Source organism: Salvelinus alpinus, chromosome 2 (genome assembly GCF_045679555.1).
Source record: "Salvelinus alpinus chromosome 2, SLU_Salpinus.1, whole genome shotgun sequence".
NCBI lineage: Eukaryota > Metazoa > Chordata > Actinopteri > Salmoniformes > Salmonidae > Salvelinus > Salvelinus alpinus.
In genome coordinates, this window is record NC_092087.1 from 123,711,797 (window position 1) to 123,736,538 (window position 24,742).

Sequence of the window (24,742 nt, forward strand, 5' to 3'; positions counted from 1 at the left end):
ATACAATATACAGTAGCTCAGTATTTGTGTTATTTATTTTACACAGTCTTCATTTCTGCCAATAATTTCAATCCTGACTGTACATCCCTTTCATACACAGACCAAAATCACACTAATTTCACATACATGTTTTTTTGTACGAACTTTTTTTGTATATCTGAAAGGGGTAAAATAACATGGTAAATGAAAAGCCACCTGAAGACCTGGTCATGATTCCTGCATTTTCACAGACCCTGTAACCAAAATACAGGTATCGGGTCTGTGTGAGTGGTGCTCTGCTTTTGTTCAGGTAAAATCATGAACACTTCCATTGTTTAACACCTCCCTAATTTGAAATGCAAACAGCCCTAATGGTTTAACAACACCTCACCCTTTCAATGTGCCAGTTACCCACTGATATGTACAGTTGAAGTTGGAAGTTTACATACCCCTTAGCCAAATACATTTAAACTCAGTTTTTCACAATTCCTGACATTTAATCCTAGTAAAAGGTAGGATCACCACTTTATTTTAAGAATTTCATCACATTCCCATTGGGTCCCATTGGGTCAGAAGTTTACATACACTCAATTAGTATTTGGTAGCATTGCCTTTAAATTGTTTAACTTGGGTCAAACGTTTCGGGTAGCCTTCCACAAGCTTCCCACAATAGGTTTGGTGAATTTTGGCCCATTCCTCCTGACAGAGCTGGTGTAACTGAGTCAGGTTTGTAGGCCTCCTTGATTGCACAAGCTTTTTCAGTTCTGCCCTCCACAAATTTTCTATAGGATTGAGGTCAGGGCTTTGTGATGGCCACTCCAATACCTTAACTCTGTTGTCCTTAAGCCATTTTGCCACAACTTTGGAAGTATGCTTGGGGTCATTGTCCATTTGGAAGACCCATTTGCGACCAAGCTTTAACTTCCTGACTGATGTCTTGAGATGTTGCTTCAATATATCCACATAATTTTCCTGCCTCATGATGCCATCTATTTTGTGAAGTGCACAAGCCCCTCCTGCAGCAAAGCACCCCCACAACATGTTGCTGCCACCCCCGTGCTTCACGGTAGGGATGGTGTTCTTCGGCTTGCAAGCCTCGCCCTTTTTCCTCCAAACATAATGATGGTCATTATGGCCAAAGTTCTATTTTTGTTTCATCAGACCAGAGGACATTTCTCCAAAAAGTACGATCTTTGTCCCCATGTGCAGTTGCAAACCGTAGCCTGGCTTTTTTATGGCGGTTTTGGAGCAGTGGCTTCTTCCGTGCTGAGTGTCCTTTGAGGTTATGTCGATATAGGACTCGTTTTACTGTGGATATAGATACTTTTGTACCTGATTCCTCCAGCATCTTCACAAGGTCCTTTGCTGTTGTTCTGGAATTTATTTGCACTTTTCGCACCAAAGTACGTTCGTCTCTAGGAGACAGAACGCGTCTCCTTCCTGAGCGGTATGACAGCTACATGGTCCCATGGTGTTAATACTTGTGTACTATTGTTTGTACAGATGAACGTGGTACCTTCAGGCGTTTGGAAATTTCTCACAAGGATGAACCAGACTTGTGGAGGTCTACATTTTTTTTCTGAGGTCTTGGCTGATTTCTTTTGATTTTACCCATGATGTTAAGCAAAGAGGTACTGAGTTTGAAGGTAGGCATTGAAATACATCCACAGATACACCTCCAATTGACTCAAATGATGTCAATTAGCCTATCAGAAGCTTCTAAAGCCATGACATAATTTTCTGGAATTTTCCAAGCTGTTTAAAGGCACAGTCCACTTAGTGTATGTAAACTTCTGACCCACTGGAATTGTGATACAGTGAATTATAAGTGAAATAATCTGTCTGTAAATCATTTTTGGAAAAATGACTTGTGTCATGCACAAGGTAGATGTCCTAACCGACTTGCCGAAACTATAGTTTGTTAACAAGAAATGTGTGGAGTGGTTGAAAAACGAGTTATAACGACTCCAACCTAAATTTATGTAAACTTCCGACTTCAACTGTATAAAAGGGGTACAGTATACTGTCTGCAAGAAAATAGTAAATAAGGCGCTGTTTGAAAGGGGGTCAACATTGCCTAATATATATTTAATTTGTTACAGGTAATATACCAGATTTTCTGTCGGAAATGGGTATTACACTGCCCTCCAGGAGTTGCTGAATTTCCTCTTCATTTTGCTCCACAATTCATGCTCCCTGGTGTGGAGAGCGAGGTAGTGACAGTGCTGCCTTCCCTTCGAAAATGCTCATAATGACAGTACCGTAGGTTTTTGGGACAGATGTGCAAAACCCCAATTTAACCCCAGCAATCAGTACAGAAGGTATTTTTAGCACTTTGATGCTGTCTAATATGGTAGCAAAAGTTATCTACTGTACTCCCAACTGCTGCCGCTAGATGCCTCTGACAACGCAGCAAGGTTTCATGGGAAGTATGACGTTTACGTATGTGCACCACTTCAATCTGATTCATTCTAGCGAGCGAGCTAATCAAAACAATGAAGGCAATTATTCAAAGAGTGACAACAGCGAGCGTGTCAGGTGAGTAACGCTATCTACTTATTGTTATTTTATTTCTATATCGCTCATAGTGTCAAAGAATGACAGTTCTTCACCGGTAGGCATGTTGCAGGCAGCACAGAGGATTGCTAACGTTAGCTACAGTAGTTTGGTAGCCGCACGGCTATCCAATCATGTATTTATGAAACACCTTTTCAGTGGTGTAAAGTAACTTATTTAATTGAAAATATTTTAAAGTACTACTTAAGTCGTTTTGGGGGGGTATCTGTACTTTGCTATTTATATTTTTGACAACTTTTACTTTCACTTCTACATTCCTAAAGATAATAATGTACAATTTACTCCATACATTTTCCCTGACACCCTCAACCAGTCAAAACATTTTGACAGAAAAATGGCCCAATTTAAACACTTATCAAAAGAACATTCCTGGTCATCTCTACTGTACTGCCTCTGACTCACTACTGTAAACACAAATGTTTATTTTGTAAAGTATGTCTGAGTGTTGGAGTGTGCCCATGGCTATCCGTAAATAAAATAAAACAAGAAATTGTGCCATGTGGTGTGCTTAATATAAGGAATTTGAAATGATTGATTTTCACTTTTGATACTTAAGTATATTTGAGCAATTCCATTTACTTTTGATACTTAAGTATATTTAAAACCACACACTTTTGGACTTTTACTCAAGTAGTATTTTACTGGGAGACTTTCACTTTTACTTTAATCATTTTCTATTAGAGTATATTTACATTTACTCTATTATGACAATCGGGTACTTTTTCCACCACTGCCCATTTTACATCAGCAGATGTCACAACATGCTTATACAGAAACCCAGCCTAAAACTGGAACCTAGAGAGGAACCTAGAGAGGAACCAGGCTCCGAGGGGTGACCAGTCCTCTGCTGGCTGTGCCAGATGGAGATTATAAGAGTACATGGCCATTAAGTCTAGATCATTCTTCAAGATGTTCAAACTTTCATAGATGACCAGCAGGGTCAAATAATAATCCCAGTGGTTGTAGAGGGTGCAACAGGTCAGCACCTGTAAATATCAATCCCACTTTTTGAGAACCTGGCTAAAGAGCTGAAGCTATATGCCATGCTGAATTGCCCCAATATGTAATGATGTGTGCACCGACATGTCCAACGACTATTCCAAATGCTGGCATTATGGTAATCGCTTTAGGTGGGTTCACTCTAAAAGTGGTTGTTACTATTTACCACAGCTACAAAATCTCAAACCCCGCCTATTTCTACAATTTCTCTGCATCAAATGTGATTTGAAACCTAACATTAACCACACTGTTAACCTCATTGAATATCCCAGATACTGTACTGTACTGTAGCAGCCTACTACTACTTGCAAGACTGTCTGTGTGTGCCACACTTTTTGAGCAGGATGTGTCTGACACTGAATAATGAAAAGGGCAATTGTTTTATTGATTTGATAATTATGTCCTGTGTTGTCACAGTGGGAGAGGTGCCCATCAGCTCAATAGGCAGAGGACTGTGTGTGTTGCTGGGTATATCCATGGAGGACACACAGAAGGATGTTGACTACATGTGAGTGTGGGTTCATTCAGTCACAAAACATTGTCTTTGCACTACGGTACTGTAGCCCTTCTCCTACATAGGCGGAGGGCCAGGTCAGGTTCATATCTGTAATAGGAATTTGTAAAACAACTGTAGCATTCACTTAGAGCTATTCGTTTGTATTTAGCCCAATACGTTTGGAACATCTGCACAAAATACTTGCTCACTCCTATAGCCATCTCCTTTGTGACCCCAACACACAAAGATTCTAATACATTAATTCTATATTTCAATCAATTCTACGCCCCAACGTTCATTTCTCTGCTTCTCAGGGTTCGTAAGATCCTCAACCTGCGTCTGTTTGACGATGAGAACGGCCGGGCGTGGAGCAAAAGCGTCATGGACAAGGACTATGAAGTCCTGTGTGTCAGTCAGTTCACTCTGCAGTGCATACTGAAGGGTAACAAGCCAGACTTCCATGCTGCCATGCCTGCAGAGCTGTCCCAGCCCTTCTATAATAACATCCTGGAACACCTGAGGAGCACCTACAAGCCGGAGATGATCAAAGGTGGGTGAACACACAGGACTAAATAGGAAACGATATTACTATGGGTGAACATCACTGACTGACACTGCAGGCGTACAGTCTGCTAAATACGCACTAGGCCTATATCAGCTGCTATAACTATATTACGAGCTACTCAACAAGCCTGAGATGGTCAAAGGTGGGTAGCCTAGCGGTTAGAGCGTTGGTACAGTAACCGGCAGGTTCCTTGTTTGAATCCCAGAGCTGGTGTAAAAATCGTCCGTTCTGCCCTTGAGCAAGGCAGTTAACAACTACTGCTCCTCGGTTAAGGCAGCCCCCCTCGCACCTCTCTGGTTATGAGGGGCTGGGTTAAATGCGGAAGACACATTTCAGTTGAATGCATTGAGTTGTACAACTGACTAGGTGTCAGTGTTCCCTCTAAGCTGCGTACAGCTCCCATCAGACTGCCGCGTAGAAGAAATATCCGTCCAGCCAGAGAAGCATGAGTTTGAACTTCACTCACCTTTCTTGAGTGTTCCCCTTTAGTTAATTAACACTATCAACATTTCGCTCTACTGTGGGAGTTGTGATCGAATCAACGCAATGTTAACCAATTTCAATGTAACATACCGACATAAAACAAACTATTCAAGACTTGGTATGCAAAACTAACTGCAAGATATTTTCAGCGCATTGGAGTAGGATTCTATAGTATTGACAGGCAGGTACTCTACACAGACCAGTGCGCCATAACTAATCAGAGCTGCAGTAGGCCTATATGCAAATAACCATTGCAATATATGGATCTGTGTCTTTCACTTTGAGCTGGACCGTATTTAGGATACAGTATGAGCGGTCGTGAATATTTGCACTTTTGTTCATATCCTTTGCTAGTTAGTGAGTTATTAGCCCAGTTATAGCTCATTTATAGTCAACAATGGGGGAGTGTTTGCTTCCTACAAGAGCACAAAACGTGTACATTTCTAGACATCTTTGAAAATGTGTCAGGTAAATAGCTTTGTTTAGGTCTTAGGGGCAGTGTTGTATTTTGAGACAGGCTTGAATAAGTTAAGATGCCAATAAGCAGAGCATAGGTTAATTTGACTGATTCTGGTATGGGAATAATAATGTATTTTATTTTGAAAAGTGGTTTCTTGCATAATAAAAACATTTTCAGTCACCTTGTCTGAATGAGAGGTGTATGAACAGGTTAATGTCAAGCCCTGCATGTGTTTTTTTCAAAAGTCTCATGGAATGTAGGACTACATTGAACACCACACATTGGCTGCTACTGTAGGCTGAATGACAGAACAGCTATTTCTGTGTTAAAATGTTATTGGATTCATTTTTCTCTATTGTTTTTGATGGTAGGTCACTCGGGTAGGCCTACATGATGATCAAATAGCCACAGTAGCCTACTTGACCACTCTTACAACTGTAACTTAAAGCAGGTACAACCTCAGTGTTCACAATAAACGCGCGCCGGAAGTTGCACAGAATTTTCACAACCTTCAAGTTTGCGCTCAGCAGACCTTAAATTTGCTCAGTGCCCCGGAGAATTTGAGGGAACATTGCTAGGTATCCCATTTCCTTTCCTCACTATTGAGTTGAACCAGTCTGAGATGTGTGCTGTGCTGACCCGGTTACACTTCCACTTTAGTTGCTGGAACCATGCTGGAAAGGACAATGTGAACCGATAATATCAGAGCCAGCACTATAGGTCGGGTCAGCGCGATAGTGTGAAAAGGGTACAATAATACAGTAGGCTACACAAGCACTAGGCCTATACAGAGTGTACAAAACATTAGGAACACCTTCTCTTTCCATGACATAGACTGACCAGCTGAATCCAGGTGAAAGCTATGATCCCTTATTGATGTCAGTTGTTAAATCCACTTCAATCAGTGTAGATGAAGGGAAGGAGACAAGTTAGAGAAGGATTTTTAAGCCTTGAGACAATTGAGACATGGTTTGTGGATGTGTGCCATTCAGAGGGTGAATGGGCAAGACAAAGATTTAAGTGTCTTTTAACGGGGTATGGTAGTAGGTGCCAGGCGCACCGGTTTGTGTCAAGAACTGGAACGCTGCTGGGTTTTTCACACTCACCTGTTTCCTTTGAGTATCAAAAATGGTCCACCACCCAAAGGACATCAAGCCAACTTGACACAACTGTGGGAAGTATTGGAGTCAACATGGGCCAGCATCCCTGTGGAACGCTTTCGACACCTTATAGAATCCATACCCCAACAAATTGAGGCTGTTCTGAGGGAAAGGGGAGGGGGTGTTCCTAATGTTTGTTATACTCAGTATATATTGCAATATCACTATATCTATCTACGGGGCTGAGTTGGGCTGGGTGAGCGAGACACTGCAAGATGAGCCGTATAAAGAGTTTTTAAAATAGACTGCTATTGTACAGAATTTCAAATCCAGTGACCCAAAAGTGTCGAGGACACTTTGCTGTGTAGGCAGTTTGTGGGCGGAGAGAAATGAACTCTCATAAGACACTCTAGATAGGAAAAGCCTAAATGAAGAGATAATTTTGATACCTAATAGTCACTATTATCTTGGTTATTTAATAGATGGTAAAAGGATCGGCATTCTGCTAAGTGTGTGGTTTTAAAATTTAATAGCGTTGGGTCAATGTTTTGCTCAATCAGGGTTATGATGGATTGCAAAAGGTCATTTGTTCTAGCAAAGAGGTGAAGCTAAACTGAACAAACATCTCAACGCAACATGCAACAATTTCAAAGATTTTACTGAGTTACAGTTCATATAAGGAAATCAGTCAATTAAAATAAATTCATTAGGCCCTAATCTATGGATTTAGAGAAATGAACATTCAATTATCTGGCAACAGCTCTGGTGGACATTTCTGCAGTGTGCATGCCAATTGCACGCTCCCTCAAAACTTGAGACATCTGTGGCATTGTGTTGTGTGACAATTTTAAAGTGGCCTTTTATTGTCCTCAGCACAAGGTGCACCTGTGTAATGATCATGCAGTTTAATCAGCTTCTTGATATGCCACACCTGTCAGGTGGATGTATTATATTGGCGAAGGAGAAATGCTCACTAACAGGAATGCAAAGAAATTTGTTAACAAAATTTGAGAGAAATAAGCTTTTTGTGCGCATGGAAAATCTCTGGGATATTTTTTATTTCAGCTCATGAAACATGGGACCAACACTTTACATTTGATTTTTGTTCAGTCTAATTGATAGCCTAAGGTCAATATCACAAACACCTGGAGAACTATAGTGAATAGAAGGGTTGCTGTTCATAGCTTGGGGAATTGAGACACTAGCTTAAGGCTTGACAAGGGTTAGCCTTATGCCAATGCATTCCTAAGTGAAACAGCCTTGATTACAGGGTCACATACAGTAGCCTTTATCCTTAAGGCCACTCAAGACTTGACTCCTGACATGAAAGGCTCGGAATCAGTTGGAACACCTGCTTTCCAGTTGAAACGGAGGTTCCATACATCGGTCTTTAAGGTCATAGTTCACAGTGCAAAGGTTATGGTTGGTTCCACATATCTACATAGGGGGTGGGTTTGTCAGGCCATGTTTAGTGGTGAATTGGGTCTATAAGGTCGTTGGTCACAGCATAGAAATAAACAGTGTTCTATTTAATTATATGGGTCACAGTGCAAGGGTTATGGCAGTTCCACATTGGGGTGGTTTTCTTTTATCGGGTCGTAGTTGAGGATGGTGTTTGGTGGGGAATTGGTTCAAGCCACCGGGGAGAAGGTGTAGTGGAGGAACTCTGTGTCCCTGCTTGTCGTGGGACGCAAGCTCTCTAATTAGTCTTCTCACTGCCAAGGCCCAATCGCCTGAGTGGGAGAAACGAGATGATTCAGCGCTTTTTAGAACACACCACCCAGCCACCGGTTTCATGGGCAGATGATGTAATAAATCGAAGCATACCTGGACCAAAGGGGAACATTTTAAGTATAAACTTCCTGTCTTATTGTATCTTAACACCCTCTACCCCCGTGTCCCTGTTGTGCTGAGATGCCACCCGCTTATAAATCATTGATATAGATTAATATGCACAATAAGCTAACTGCAGTGGTTGTTACTGGATGGAAACGTTGAGTGGTGTCATTTATATTGGCCTATAGAGGAAGGGTAGGGAAACAAAGGAGGATTCTAGTTCTTCTAACTGTTTTAGACTCATTTAGATGTATTAAGGTTAACCTTTACATTTTCCTTTTGTCTTGTGTTTTTAGACGGGCAGTTTGGGGCCTACATGCAGGTTCACATCCAGAATGACGGACCAGTCACCATCGAACTGGTGTCTCCTTCTTCTCCCATGGACGCCAAACAGGTACAGTTGTTGATTTCTGCAAGCAGGGAGTTGGCCCATGTTCTATGATGGTGTCATATTGCGGAGTCTCCCTTTATTAGGCTATGTATTGCTTGACTATATTTGTTCTAAGTGGTTCAGACGTTCTCTCAACACTCACTGTCTATCCTGCTATCCTCCAGCAGGTGGTGCTGCAGGCCTAACTTCTCCTTGTAGTAACAGATGGAGAACGGACCATGATCAACATGCAAAGCTGCACTATTGCTTTTCTTAGTGCAGTGTTAGTCAACCTCTGGTCCATGGACCGGCACCGCTCCCTGGGATGTGGCTTACTGGTCCCTGAGATAGCTGTCAGACATTTAGTTGGTCAGTTTTCTGTTGTAATTTTAGTCCCTGGCTTCAAGGAGGTGAACCATAGATTTGCTGGTCCCTGATACAAAAACCAATCCTGATACTGTAGATGTGTACTGATTATCCCATGAATCTGTCCTGCTCTGTCCCAGCACCCCTCTGGCCTAGCTGAAAGACCACTGATTGACCAAAGCACACTCTGAAAGGTTTGAGTTGTCATGTGTCAGAAGTGTGTGTGTGGGGGCGACATAACATATGATTGGCAGGCCAGGGCGAGGTGGGGGTCGCCACCGCATGGGTGCCCCCGCTCTCCCCACAGGGATCGGTTGACTCCTGAGTCACTGTGCACTCTGTTACCATGACGACAGCCTCCGCAGGGGCGACTCAGGCCATGCTGGCTAAGAAATATATTTGAATGTGGAATAGTGATTTATGAGTTCTGATGTGTAGTCTAAGTAGTGACAAGTTCACCCACAATGTTATATTAATAATGGATGTCCTCTCTTAGGGACAGTTTCCTGGCCCTAGATTAAGCTCTGTCCTGGACTGTAAAGCATGCGCATTCTAAATTTTCCATTGAACATGCTTTCAGGACTAGGCTTAATCCTGATCCAAGAAACCGGCCCTTAATATATTACTGGGCATCTGTTTTTGAATAGTAAACTATGTTAAAGGTCATTTCAGGTCATTTTAAGTGTATTTTAGGCAATGTATCCATCTTTAAACATGACAAATGGATAATCGTTGGGTAACACTGCTGATTCCACAGTATCTCCCAGTCCTGTTGTGTAACACAGAGGGATTTGAAGGAGCAAAAGCCTTGATGAATGTGTTACACCACCACATCTACTTTAAGACATCGCGCTATGATCCAAACTTAGCAGACAGCAGTCAGGCCCACTCCAAATAGCAGCAGCCATGAGGGAGAAGGGACATCCCTCCCTGCTTCTCCTAAACCGTCCGCTTCACATTGTATTTTATTCAAATCGAATCAAACTTTATTTGTCACATGCGCCGAATACAAGTGTAGACCTTACCGTGAAGTGCTTACTTACAAGCCCAGTTCAAGAAGAGTTAAGAAAATATTTACCAAGTAAACTAAAGTAAAAAATAATAGAAAGTAACACAATAAAATAACAATATCGAGGCTATATACAGGGGGTACCGGTATCGAGTCAATGTTTGGGGGTACAGTGAGTAATTTGAAAATTGTAGTGTTTTAGTTATTTGTGAATTGTTGAAGACTTCCTGAATGTGATTCCAGTCACCTCTGTGTGTGCGTGCGTGGTCTTTTTGCGTGTAAACTTGGCTGACTGCTCGGTCCAATGGATGTAAGCGGCAGTCCTCCGAATTTGAATCCTGTCTGTTTTGGATGTTTGGGATGTTGTTGTGCAGTTAGAGGGGTGTATGCCAAGACTGAGAGGATCCCCAGTCAACTGGGGGAGCAGCTGAAACACACACAGACACTTCCTTTCCATGAATCAGAAGCTTTATCGGATCCTAGGAGATGGACAACAGAGCCTAGCAAACAATACCATTAAGTCAAGTTATCCTATTGTTCTGTGAAAGTAATTTTGAATACGAAACAGTGGTCTTAATCACTGAAATGTCATGTGATCATTTTTATTGGGGGTCTTCAAAGCAACACAACACCCTCGGTAAGATGGTATCATTGCTTGCTAGCTAGCTAACCCCAATGTAGTTTGTACAGGGATAACTAGATACATGGTGGTTTTTTAGTCTTATTCTCTTTAAATAATTAAGCGTTTGTGGGATGTTGTGGCTTTAGCATGACATTTAAGTCATAAATATTTCCTGTGGCGCTCATGAAAGTTTTAGCATGTATGTTTACAAACCTTTTCAGGGATAGTTGTGCACCTTCTATTGTAGGGTGGTTGTTTCGTGTTCATTGAGCAGAACAGAGATAGCTGCTACAGTAGTTCCCTCAGAGAGGAGTTCAATAGATTAGCCTCGCAGCTAAACCGTAGATGGTGAGTGAATGGGAAGATGACTCGGCTCTTTCTGAGTGTGACCGCTTTATATTGTCAAGACAGTTAATGCTACATCGAAATGGTCATGGCTTCTGGGAAATAGCAGCACAGTGAAACAAAGCTCTGATGTTTATTTCTCTTTCTTGTTCTGCCCTTTTCATCTTCTCTTCTCTTGTTTTTATGTAGCCAAGTATTTGGTACAGTTATACATAGCTAGGTCCCTGGGTTTTTCTTGACCACGAACAACTCAGGTCCCTACTAACGCATTAGATCAATACAAGTTTTGTCCTTCTCTTTTTAACCCTTTACCCCCCCCCCAGCTCGCTAAACAGGAGAAACAACAGCAGAGGAAAGAGAAGACGCGCTCGAAAGGACCCTTGGAGTCAGGCAGGGAGAGGGCCGCCCCGCGCCCCAGAGCACAGGACCCTAACGCCAGCAGTGGAGCAGACGGCGACGTGTCGTCAGAGAGGGAGACCTAGGGCAGCACGGTGAGCCTGGAGTCACCCAACCTGCTGTACTGGTAGTGCTGTATTACTTATACTAAAAATGTACAAATAAATAACCAATAAAGTTGTCCTCTGTTTTGGAGGGTTGATGTCAGGTCAAAGTAGTGGTATCTAGTGCTGTATGCATCTGCTACGAAATGCTTCACGTCACTGGTCCTTTGTTCCAGCTTCTGGATTCCCTCTCTGTATTTATTGCACACAATCATGGATGAAATAGAACCACTTCAATCCACATTGGTGTATGTTGTACTGCACATGGTCCTTGGTCGCTCCGTGTTATTGTTGACATTTGTAGTGAAATCCAGAAGGAGGCTGTTTCTTATACAAGTGTTCAGATCTCCGGATTAGAGGGCTCTGCTCTTATTCATCCCTAGCGTTTGTTTGTTTACTAGAAACAGAATTGGAGTCACTGAGTTAGTCCATCAGCCCGCGCGAGCCTGTGGTGTGGTGTGGTGTGGTCGCCACTACGCCTTACCGTGTTGGGGTCAAAAACGCAGTGACCCCGTGGTGGAGTTGGTGTGGCATCGGAGCGAACACACCACCACACGACGTCACTACTGGGTGACGTATCCTCTCTTTCATAACCATGCACATACACACATCATGCATATGCACACACATTATACACACACACACGGTACATACAATATATGTAATTTAGAGACACAACACACACTCCATGTCCCTCATGGCTCTTCGTACTCAGCCTCCGGCGGTATCCCAGACTCCCCGGTGGTGAGGATACTGTACTCACCTCACTTTACGAGAGAAGGAGACGGGAGAGAGGGGGGCAGGCTGGGTAAATATGCCGCAAGACATCAGCAAGGCCTCCCCGAGATGGTTGCATAAGGCCACTTTGTCTGACAGAGAGCGAAAGCCGAGGGAGGGAGGGAGGGAAGTGGAGGGGGAGAGAGAGATTGAGAGTTGTTTTCATTTTTCACTTTCGGGGGGAACGCAAAGGCAGCAGCTCTCTGTGTGATAAGCGAGCGCAGACTTGAACTTGAAGGTAGAGAAATGCTCACGCTCCTCCTCATCTCTTCCTTTCCTCTCCTCTCTCTCGCTTCCTCTGTTCCGCCGCTTCATTTTTTTAAAGGGGAACTTTGTCTCCCTGAGGTTTGCTTACTATGACTTAAACATGAGCAGTGTGCACCACTGTGTGTGTGTCTCAGAATGATTAGAGTCATTTTGTGACAAGTCTTTTGTCCTATCTTCCCTCACTTCCTTCCTGCAATGTTCTATTTAAATGAAATGTTATTGTGGTTCTGTTACTGCAAGACTCCTCCTGCTCTCAATACTACAACTACTGCTCTTTACACGGCCACCACTCCTACTAATGATACTGTGTCCAATACTACTGTGTCCAGTGCTACTGTGTCCAATACTGATGTGTCCAATACTGCTGTGTCCAATACTACTATGTCCAATACTGCTGTGTCCAATACTGCTGTGTCCAATACTGCTGTGTCCAATGCTACTGTGTCCAATGCTACTGTGTCCAATGATACTGTGTCCAATACTGCTGTGTCCAATACTGCTGTGTCCAATACTGCTGTGTCCAATGCTACTGTGTCCAATGCTACTGTGTCCAATGCTACTGTGTCCAATGCTACTGTGTCCAATGCTACTGTGTCCAATGCTACTGTGTCCAATGCTGCTGTGTCCAATGCTGCTGTGTCCAAAGCTGCTGTGTCCAAAGCTGCTGTGTCCAATACTGCTGTGTCCAATACTACTATGCCTTAATACTACTAACAGTCTATACAAGTTGCTGTGGATAATGGCACCTGCTAATTGATGTTCTATAAATGAATATACTGATAACGATGTGCGTTGCTTCTTATAGATTTACCATATTGATGATGGGAGGAGCCCAGTCTGCCAAAATGGACTTCATCTGCAGAGACTGTGAGACGTGACTCTGGACTGTTCTCCTGGAAGAACGTGTGGGCCTCTTCCTCTCCATCTTTATCTACAACATTGGCAGTCTCTGCCTTGTACCCTCTCTGCCACTGTCTTCCTCTACTCAAAGACATGGGACCTTCCACCCAAATTCCAAAGGCACCTATGACAGCGAGGGGGTAGTGGCATCACAAGATGGAGATGTAGGACATTCTCTCACCTTACCTTTGTAGTTCTTGTCTTAATAAGGACAACACATTTGATATTTATGAATGTTGTGAACATGATATGCTATACTGCTGTTTAGTGGATTTCAATGTAAATGTTGTCATTTTATAAAAGAAAACATGGTGTGTGGACCTATGCTGTGTTTGTTGTCTGTGTGTGAGTGCGTACATGCTTTATCCTTGTTCTTGGATGGTCTGAGGGAGGAACACACCTACCTTCCCATTGAACACAAATACCTTCAAAACTCCAGTATTTAGTTGACAGAGCATCTATTCCTGGCCTACAGGAACTGCTGTGCCCTCGCAGCGTGACGTTGTGCTGGGATGAGATTTCGCTCCATGTTTATTTCTGGTTGAAAACAGAACGGGAGGAAACTGAGAAACAACGTCAGGCTCTGGAGATATCATATGAGGAGAAGACAAGACGTGACCCAAATATGTCTGGATCTACTGTGGGTTTTAGGGGGCTCTACGCTCCAGACAGCCCCGACCTATGTTTCATCGCAACAGGGAAAGTGACTGCTGGATTATGGATGTAGATACCAACCAAGACAGTACAGCAGAAGTGGTGAAAGCCATTTTGATTTTAGTGGTGCATAGTTGAGACTGTGTGGTTCCACATGTATATTGGGGTCCCTACTGGCAATGACTCATTGGGGGGGGGGGGGGGTATTCCACAGTTTGTGTGTGAGTTGTTCCGTCTTTGATAGTGTTTCATTGTGGATCTCAGTACTGTACTAGAAGTGTGCACTTCCGTGTGTGTATCAACTTCCAAGCCTTTGGAGCCGTGTCTGGGCGCGGTGTCAGTTCAGTTGGACATGGGAAAGTGGGTTAAATTCCAGGCATTCTGCTACATCTGAGACTGCTACAGCGTTTGGGGTTGTCTGTTTCTTTCGGAGGCTTTATCTTGCCTCTCATGTGTGAGCCAGTCTCTTGCCAAACCCCACTGGCTATGGAAAAACAATTTAACTGGATTTAATTTGTTGCCCCCCCCCCCCCCACTTCCTTCCTCCTCCCTCTCTTTCTTTTCTTTTGTGCACCTCTGAGACTTTGGGAATTCATCTTATTTAGTATACTAAATAACTCCATGCCCGGGTTGAGTGCAGGATTCCTCTCTACAGGTTATAGGCAATCGTCCATTTCAGGTGTGGTTTTATGCACAAAACCACATCTGGGTCGCAACGGACAGTTTCTGGGTCGCAACGGACAGTTTGGTTGTGTGTGATGTCTGGCTTTTGTTTTTCATGTATTTTCTCATGACAGTACAATGGCATACTTCTGTGGTCAGGTAGCGTATAAGATACTAGTGTGAGAGGACAAATCTTCTGAGACATAAAGCACTATCTTGTTTGGTGCATTATTATGCAACTTGTTTTTCAATTACACCACCTTTTGCCACTTCTTTTTCTTTTTTTTCCTCTTTCATTCTCTGATTCTCTCTCTCCCTCCCCACAGTCCTTGACTCAAAGGGTTAAAGGAGGCACAATGAAACCTAGTTGCTAAGAGCCCTAACCACTTTTTCCACTCTTGCTGGAAACTTTCCAGTGCTATTTATAAGAAAACTCAAACAATCAAACTCAAGCAATCAAGAGTGACTGTTTGTCAGAATTAAGATATCATCCTGAAATTATAAATATCCTAGAAACCTATTATTTTTTTCATAATTGTATGTGAATAGCCTAATATAATTTGTTTGGAAGAAAAGTTGCCTCATTTCATATCATTTACATTCTGTGAAGCCTTTCACTGGGTTAGGCCTGTTTAATTCAAAGCATGCATGTCTAATGATAGTAAATAACGTCAAGCTAGTTATATTTCCCACTGTAAAGTAATCACAGTCCATCTTATTTGATGACATAGAAATTAATGTAAAATTCATGAGCAATGCATTCATTGATATATTATGTAACATACGCATAATAGCTTATAGCCTACTCAAATATTCTTTAAGGTGGCCTGGACACAAACAACTTTTGAAGATATCTTTATGTAAGCTTATGTAATTCAGCTATCATGTATTAATGCCAAGATCATGCAAAGTGATAGGCAGTGTACCGAGCCTCGAAAAGAATGTATGTTATACTCTCTCTCACTGTCTCTAGGCAATTTCTACGTCAAACAGCTTGCACATTTGATCTGTCTTTCTCTCTCTCTCGCTCTCTCTCTCTTGTCGGACACAGCATCCTACAATAACATCACCATACACATCAGTGAGAAATCCAGCGTTGCGCGCACGAGACGCCACAGTCGCATCTATGGAGCGCTCCTGCCGCCTGTCCTACTATTGCATGAAATGCAAGTGTAATATGACATAGAAGCAAGAAGCCCTGGCACTTCAAAAGAAAAACAAACCTTGCAGTCCACACCTCAACACTCGCGACTATCCAACGATACCGACTTGAAACTTTACAAGACCCCCCCCCCCCCTCCACACACACACACACACACCGTTCCCCCACTTTGTATCCGTTCGTGTAAAATTCCCTCGGAGAGCTTCGCTGCTCATTTCACTCCGGCGGCTACATGGACGAGGAAGAAGCCGCGGAAAGGATGCCTCCAGCCGGCGTCCGACCACGGAATCGCCCGCCGCAAGTGATGCTGAACCAGAAAAAGATCAAAGCGAGACGGAAAAAGCGAAAGGAGTTGGTTTTGATCCAAATATGCTTGTTGGGAGGGATGCTTCTTGTCGTCAAGGGGTTCTCCTACCTAGCAGAAAATTCAGGTGAGGGTAGGCCTATCAACTTACCCCCCTGTTGGGGGATGGAATGCTGAAGTGGGAGTTCCATAATGGCTGTTATGTAGCCCATAGAGTCCATTGTTTTGTTACCCTGTTTTGTAATAATACAATGTTACATTGATTTTGCACATCATCCAAATTGTGTTTTAATTGTTGGCTACTTTTGAGTTGTTCTCGTTTTGCATAGTTCTGAACTGGACTGGAGTGTGGTCAGGGGTGTCATGCACCCCAAAAATCTGAGGGGGCACAAAGTATGTGAGGATGGCTGGTGTGTGTGTGGTCAAGAGGGGGGCTAGGGCCCTTGTCCTGAAGTTGGAGAATTGTTCATTTTTCAAACAGCTGAAACACTTTTTTTTCTGCAATGTAGAGCACGGGTTGGAACCACATTTATTTCCCAATGGTTTCGTTCTGAACAGAACCATTATTTTTTCGTTCCATTCCACTATTCTGACCAGCATAATAAAGTTCTGAACCAGTTCGAACCAAAATAACGTTACAGTTTATGGCATTCCTTTCTGTTCTTTTTTAAACCTCTGAAATATATATATTTTTACATTTAGCTCGACAATAAATTACTTCACCAATCAAAGTGCATAGAGCAGTTTTCTATGGAGTGGGTAAGCGATTTAATCTGTATAGGAAATTTAGCCAACTGTATTTTGCCGTAACAGCGTGGTTTAATCATAATGAAGGACAAACACACACACTGTGCTGGATTTGAAAAGTCCATCGACTCTTCTCTAATTAACCATCTCTCCCTAATTTCTGAATTACGCTTGTAACGTCGTCAGTAGGCTACAGTAACCTATGTAATGTCGTCAGTAGGCTACAGTAACCTATGTAATGTTGTCAGTAGACTACAGTAACCTATGTAATGTTGTCAGTAGGCTACAGTAACCTATGTAATGTTGTCAGTAGACTACAGTAACCTATGTAATGTTGTCAGTAGACTACAGTAACCTATGTAATGTTGTCAGTAGACTACAGTAACCTATGTAACGTTGTCAGTAGACTACAGTAACCTATGTAATGTTGTCAGTAGGCTACAGTAACCTATGTAATGTTGTCAGTAGACTACAGTAACCTATGTAATGTTGTCAGTAGACTACAGTAACCTATGTAATGTTGTCAGTAGGCCACAGTAACCTATGTAATGTTGTCAGTAGGCTACAGTAACCTATGTAATGTTGTCAGTAGACTACAGTAACCTATGTAACGTTGTCAGTAGACTACAGTAACCTATGTAATGTCGTCAGTAGGCTACAGTAACCTATGTAATGTTGTCAGTAGACTACAGTAACCTATGTAATGTTGTCAGTAGGCTACAGTAACCTATGTAACGTCGTCAGTAGACTACAGTAACCTATGTAATGTTGTCAGTAGACTACAGTAACCTATGTAATGTTGTCAGTAGGCTACAGTAACCTATGTAACGTCGTCAGTAGACTACAGTAACCTATGTAATGTTGTCAGTAGGCTACAGTAACCTATGTAACATCGTCAGTAGGCTACAGTAACCTATGTAACGTTGTCAGTAGGCTACAGTAACCTATGTAATGTTGTCAGTAGACTACAGTAACCTATGTAATGTCGTCAGTAGGCTACAGTAACCTATGTAATGTTGTCAGTAGACTACAGTAACCTATGTAATGTTGTCAGTAGGCTACAGTAACCTATGTAATGTTGTCAGTAGGCTACAGTAACCTATGTAACATTGTCAGTAGGCTACAGTAACCTATATAATGTTGTCAGTAGGCTACAGTAACCTATGTAACGTCGTCAGTAGACTACAGTAACCTATGTAATGTTGTCAGTAGACTACAGTAACCTATGTAATGTTGTCAGTAGACTACAGTAACCTATGTAATGTTGTCAGTAGGCTACAGTAACCTATGTAATGTTGTCAGTAGACTACAGTAACCTATGTAACGTCGTCAGTAGGCTACAGTAACCTATGTAATGTTGTCAGTAGGCTACAGTAACCTATGTAATGTTGTCAGTAGGCTACAGTAATGTTGTCAGTAGGCTACAGTAACCTATGTAACGTCGTCAGTAGGCTACAGTAACCTATGTAATGTTGTCAGTAGGCTACAGTAACCTATGTAATGTTGTCAGTAGGCTACAGTAACCTATGTAATGTTGTCAGTAGACTACAGTAACCTATGTAACGCCGTCAGTAGGCTACAGTAACCTATGTAACGTCGTCAGTAGGCTACAGTAACCTATGTAATGTTGTCAGTAGGCTACAGTAACCTATGTAACGCCGTCAGTAGGCTACAGTAACCTATGTAACGCCGTCAGTAGGCTACAGTAACCTATGTAACGTCGTCAGTAGACTACAGTAACCTATGTAACGTCGTCAGTAGGCTACAGTAACCTATGTAATGTTGTCAGTAGGCTACAGTAACCTATGTAACGCCGTCAGTAGGCTACAGTAACCTATGTAATGTTGTCAGTAGGCTACAGTAACCTATGTAATGTTGTCAGTAGGCTACAGTAACCTATGTAACGTCGTCAGTAGGCTACAGTAACCTATGTAACGTTGTCAGTAGACTACAGTAACCTATGTAATGTTGTCAGTAGACTACAGTAACCTATGTAATGTTGTCAGTAGACTACAGTAACCTATGTAACGTCGTCAGTAGGCTACAGTAACCTATATAATGTTGTCAGTAGACTACAGTAACCTATGTAATGTTGTCAGTAGACTACAGTAACCTATATAATGTTGTCAGTAGACTACAGTAACCTATGTAACGTTGTCAGTAGACTACAGTAACCTATGTAATGTTGTCAGTAGACTACAGTAACCTATGTAATGTTGTCAGTAGACTACAGTAACCTATGTAACGTCGTCAGTAGGCTACAGTAACCTATATAATGTTGTCAGTAGACTACAGTAACCTATGTAATGTTGTCAGTAGACTACAGTAACCTATGTAATGTTGTCAGTAGACTACAGTAACCTATGTAACGTCGTCAGTAGACTACAGTAACCTATGTAATGTTGTCAGTAGGCTACAGTAACCTATGTAATGTTGTCAGTAGGCTACAGTAACCTATGTAATGTTGTCAGTAGACTACAGTAACCTATGTAATGTTGTCAGTAGACTACAGTAACCTATGTAATGTTGTCAGTAGACTACAGTAACCTATGTAATGTTGTCAGTAGACTACAGTAACCTATGTAATGTTGTCAGTAGACTACAGTAACCTATGTAACGTTGTCAGTAGACTACAGTAACCTATGTAACGTTGTCAGTAGACTACAGTAACCTATGTAACGTTGTCAGTAGACTACAGTAACCTATGTAACGCCGTCAGTAGACTACAGTAACCTATGTAACGTTGTCAGTTGACTACAGTAACCTATGTAATGTTGTCAGTAGGCCACAGTAACCTATGTAATGTTGTCAGTAGACTACAGTAACCTATGTAATGTTGTCAGTAGACTACAGTAACCTATGTAATGTTGTCAGTAGACTACAGTAACCTATGTAACGTTGTCAGTAGACTACAGTAACCTATGTAATGTTGTCAGTAGACTACAGTAACCTATGTAACGTCGTCAGTAGGCTACAGTAACCTATGTAATGTTGTCAGTAGACTACAGTAACCTATGTAACGTCGTCAGTAGGCTACAGTAATGTTGTCAGTAGACTACAGTAACCTATGTAACGTTGTCAGTAGACTACAGTAACCTATGTAATGTTGTCAGTAGGCTACAGTAACCTATGTAATGTTGTCAGTAGGCTACAGTAACCTTTGTAATGTTGTCAGTAGACTACAGTAACCTATGTAATGTTGTCAGTAGGCTACAGTAACCTATGTAACGTCGTCAGTAGGCTACAGTAACCTATGTAATGTTGTCAGTAGACTACAGTAACCTATGTAACGTCGTCAGTAGGCTACAGTAACCTATGTAATGTTGTCAGTAGGCTACAGTAATGTTGTCAGTAGACTACAGTAACCTATGTAACGTTGTCAGTAGACTACAGTAACCTATGTAATGTTGTCAGTAGGCTACAGTAACCTATGTAATGTTGTCAGTAGGCTACAGTAACCTATGTAATGTTGTCAGTAGACTACAGTAACCTATGTAATGTTGTCAGTAGGCTACAGTAACCTATGTAATGTTGTCAGTAGACTACAGTAACCTATGTAATGTTGTCAGTAGACTACAGTAACCTATGTAACGTTGTCAGTAGGCTACAGTAACCTATGTAATGTTGTCAGTAGACTACAGTAACCTATGTAACGTCGTCAGTAGGCTACAGTAACCTATGTAACGTCGTCAGTAGGCTACAGTAACCTATGTAACGTTGTCAGTAGGCTACAGTAACCTATGTAACGTCGTCAGTAGGCTACAGTAACCTATGTAATGTTGTCAGTAGGCTACAGTAACCTATGTAACGTTGTCAGTAGACTACAGTAACCTATGTAATGTTGTCAGTAGGCTACAGTAACCTATGTAATGTTGTCAGTAGGCTACAGTAACCTATGTAATGTTGTCAGTAGGCTACAGTAACCTATGTAACGTTGTCAGTAGACTACAGTAACCTATGTAATGTTGTCAGTAGGCTACAGTAACCTATGTAACGTTGTCAGTAGACTACAGTAACCTATGTAATGTTGTCAGTAGGCTACAGTAACCTATGTAATGTTGTCAGTAGGCTACAGTAACCTATGTAACGTTGTCAGTAGACTACAGTAACCTATGTAATGTTGTCAGTAGACTACAGTAACCTATGTAATGTTGTCAGTAGACTACAGTAACCTATGTAATGTCGTCAGTAGGCTACAGTAACCTATGTAATGTTGTCAGTAGGCTACAGTAACCTATGTAATGTTGTCAGTAGGCTACAGTAACCTATGTAATGTTGTCAGTAGACTACAGTAACCTATGTAACGCCGTCAGTAGACTACAGTAACCTATGTAACGTTGTCAGTAGGCTACAGTAACCTATGTAATGTCGTCAGTAGGCTACAGTAACCTATGTAATGTTGTCAGTAGACTACAGTAACCTATGTAATGTTGTCAGTAGACTACAGTAACCTATGTAATGTTGTCAGTAGACTACAGTAACCTATGTAATGTCGTCAGTAGGCTACAGTAACCTATGTAATGTTGTCAGTTGACTACAGTAATGTTGTCAGTAGGCTACAGTAACCTATGTGACGTTGTCAGTAGACTACAGTAACCTATGTAATGTTGTCAGTAGGCTACAGTAACCTATGTAATGTTGTCAGTAGGCTACAGTAACCTATGTAACGTCGTCAGTAGACTACAGTAACCTATGTAATGTTGTCAGTAGACTACAGTAACCTATGTAATGTCGTCAGTAGGCTACAGTAACCTATGTAACGTTGTCAGTAGACTACAGTAACCTATATAATGTCGTCAGTAGGCTACAGTAACCTATGTAACGTTGTCAGTAGACTACAGTAACCTATATAATGTCGTCAGTAGGCTACAGTAACCTATGTAATGTTGTCAGTAGACTACAGTAACCTATGTAATGTTGTCAGTAGACTACAGTAACCTATGTAATGTTGTCAGTAGACTACAGTAGCCTATGTAATGTTGTCAGTAGACTACAGTAACCTATGTAACGTTGTCAGTAGGCTACAGTAACCTATGTAACGTCGTCAGTAGGCTACAGTAACCTATGTAATGTTGTCAGTAGGCTACAGTAACCTATGTAATGTTGTCAGTAGGCTACAGTAACCTATGTAATGTTGTCAGTAGACTACAGTAACCTACAGTTGAAGTCGGAAGTTTACATACACCTTAGCCAAATACATTTAAACTCAGTTTTTCACAATTCCTGACATTTAATCCTAGTAACAATTCCCTGTTTTAGGTCAGTTAGGATCACCACTTTATTTTAAGAATGTGAAATGTCAGAATAATAGTAGAGAGAATGATTTACTTCAGCTTTTATTTCTTTCATCGCATTCCCAGTGGGTCAGAACACTCAATTGGTATTTGGTAGCATTGCCTTTAAATTGTTTATCTTGGGTCAAATGTTTCGGGTGGCCTCCCACAAGCTTCCCACAATAAGTTTGGTGAATTTTGGCCCATTCCTCCTGACAGAGCTGGTGTAACTGAGTCAGTTCTGCCCACAAATTTTCAATGGGATTGAGGTCAGGGCTTTGTGATGGCCACTCCCATTAGCTTGACTTTGTTGTCCTTAAAGCCATTTTGCCACAACTTTGGAAGTATGCTTGGGGTCATTGTCCATTTGGATACCCATTTGTGACCAAACTTTAACTTCCTGACTGATGTCTTGAGATGTTGCTTCAATATATCCACATAATTTCCCTTCCTCGTGATGCCATCTATTTTGTGAAGTGCACCAGTCCCTCCTGCAGCAAAGCACCCCCACAAGATGATGCTGCCACCCCCGTGCTTCATGGTGTTCTTCAGCTTGCAAGCATCCCCGTTTTTCCTCTAAACATAAAGATGGTCATTATGGCCAAACAGTTCTATTTTTGTTTCATCAGACCAGAGGACATTTCTCCCAAAATTACAATCTTTGTCCCCATGTGCAGTTGCAAACCGTAGTCTGGCTTTTTTATGGCGGTTTTGGAGCAGTGGCTTCTTCCTTGCTGAGCGGCCTTTCAGGTTATATCGATATAGGACTCATTTTACTGTGGATTTAGATACTTTTGTACCTGTTTCCTCCAGCATCTTCACAAGGTCCTTTGCTGTTGTTCTGGGATTGATTTTCACTTTTCGCACCAAAGTACATTCATCTTTAGGAGACAGAACGCGTCTCCTTCCTGAGCGGTATGACGGCTGCGTGGTCCCATGGTGTTTATACTTGCGTACTATTGTTTGTACAGATGAACGTGGTACCTTCAGGCATTTGGAAATTGCTCCCAAAAACTGAGTTTAAATGTATTTGGCCAAGGTGTATGTAAACTTCTGACTTTAACTGTATTTATTTACAGTACCAGTCAAAGGTTTGGACACACCTACTCATTCTAGGGTTTTCCTTTCTTTTTGCTATTTTCTACGTTGTAGAATACTAGTGAAGACATCATAACTATTAAATAAGACATATGGAATCATGTAGTAACCAAAAAAGTGTTTTGCATACTCTTGGCATTTTCTCATACCAGCTTCATGAGGTAGTCACCTGGATTGCATTTCAATTAATAGGTGTGCCTTGTTAAAAGTTAATTTGTGGAAATTCTTTCCTTAATGCGTTTGAGCCAATCAGTTGTGTTGTGACAATTTAGGGGTGGTATACAGAAGATAGCCCTATTTGGTTAAATACCAAGTCCATATTATGGCAAGAACAGCTCAAATAAGCAAAGATAAATTACAGTCCATCATTACTTTAAGACATGAAGGTCAGTCAAAACTTTGAACGTTTCTTCAAGTGCAGTCTCAAAAGCCATCAAGCGCTATGATGAAACTGTCTCTCATGAGGACCGCCACAGGAAAGGAAGACCCAGAGTTACCTCTGCTGCAGAGGATAAGTTCATTAGATTTACCAGCCTCAGAAATTGCAGCCCAAAAAAATCAAGTAACAGACACATCTCAACATCAACTGTTCAGAGGAGACTGTGTGAATCAGGCCTTCATGGTCGAATTGCTGCAAAGAAACTACTACTTAAGGACACCAATAATAAGAAGAGACTTGCTTGGGACAAGAAACCCGAGCAATGGTCATTAGACCGGTGGAAATCTGTCCTTTGGTATGATGACTCCAAATTTGAGATTTTTGGTTCCAACCGCCGTGTGTTTGTAAGACGCGGAGTAGGTGAACGGATGATCTCCGCATGTGTGGTTCCCACCGTGAAGCATGGAGGAGGAGGTGTGATGGTACTTTGCTGCTGACACTGTCTGTGATTTTACTTAGAATTCAAGGTACACTTAACCAGCATGGCTACCACAGCATTCTGCAGTGATACGCCTTCCCATCTGGTTTCCGCTTAGTGGAACTATCATTTGTTTTTCAACAGGACAATGACCAAAACACCCCTAGGCTGTGTAAGGGCTATTTGACCAGTGAGAGTGATGGAGTACTGCATCAAATGACCTGGCCTCCACAATTACCTGACCTCAACCCCATTGAGATGGCTTGGGATGAGCAGAGTGAAGGAAAAGCAGCCAACAAGTGCATATGTGGGAACTCCTTCAAAACTGTTGGA

General features: G+C 41.9%; 2 protein-coding genes across 4 annotated transcripts in view; both read left to right on the forward strand.

The window, feature by feature from the left end:
* Window positions 1–2,086: 2,086 nt before the first annotated feature.
* On the forward strand, window positions 2,087–13,975 carry LOC139568545 (D-aminoacyl-tRNA deacylase 1-like). Of its 3 annotated transcripts, none has more exons than XM_071390451.1 (6): window positions 2,087–2,517; window positions 3,973–4,063; window positions 4,366–4,601; window positions 8,792–8,889; window positions 11,531–11,698; window positions 13,557–13,975. In XM_071390451.1, the coding sequence occupies exons 1-5, from the start codon at window positions 2,475–2,477 to the stop codon at window positions 11,687–11,689; spliced, it is 627 nt and encodes a 208-aa protein (XP_071246552.1). In that variant the 5' UTR covers window positions 2,087–2,474; the 3' UTR covers window positions 11,690–11,698; window positions 13,557–13,975. The 3 variants fall into 3 exon arrangements, with proteins under 3 accessions (XP_071246552.1, XP_071246553.1, XP_071246554.1); XM_071390452.1 differs by having other exon boundaries at window positions 2,146–2,517; window positions 11,531–11,730; XM_071390453.1 differs by lacking the exon at window positions 11,531–11,698 and having other exon boundaries at window positions 2,146–2,517.
* A 1,995-nt stretch (window positions 13,976–15,970) lies between these two features.
* The window catches only part of LOC139568544 (sodium/potassium/calcium exchanger 3-like), an 85,442-nt gene continuing 76,670 nt past the window's right edge, over window positions 15,971–24,742 (forward strand). Inside the window, exon 1 of the mRNA XM_071390449.1 lies at window positions 15,971–16,561. Within this exon, the coding sequence (XP_071246550.1) occupies window positions 16,363–16,561 (199 nt within the window). The 5' untranslated portion in view covers window positions 15,971–16,362. The remainder of the gene's footprint in view (window positions 16,562–24,742) is intronic.

Bases quoted from the DNA above. Each gene is read 5' to 3' on its own strand.
- LOC139568545 (XM_071390451.1), top strand. From the start codon at position 2,475: ATGAAGGCAATTATTCAAAGAGTGACAACAGCGAGCGTGTCAG. The intron at 2,518-3,972 runs GTGAGTAACGCT...GTGTTGTCACAG, and splicing joins GACAACAGCGAGCGTGTCAG to TGGGAGAGGTGCCCATCAGC. The intron at 4,064-4,365 runs GTGAGTGTGGGT...TCTGCTTCTCAG, and splicing joins CAGAAGGATGTTGACTACAT to GGTTCGTAAGATCCTCAACC.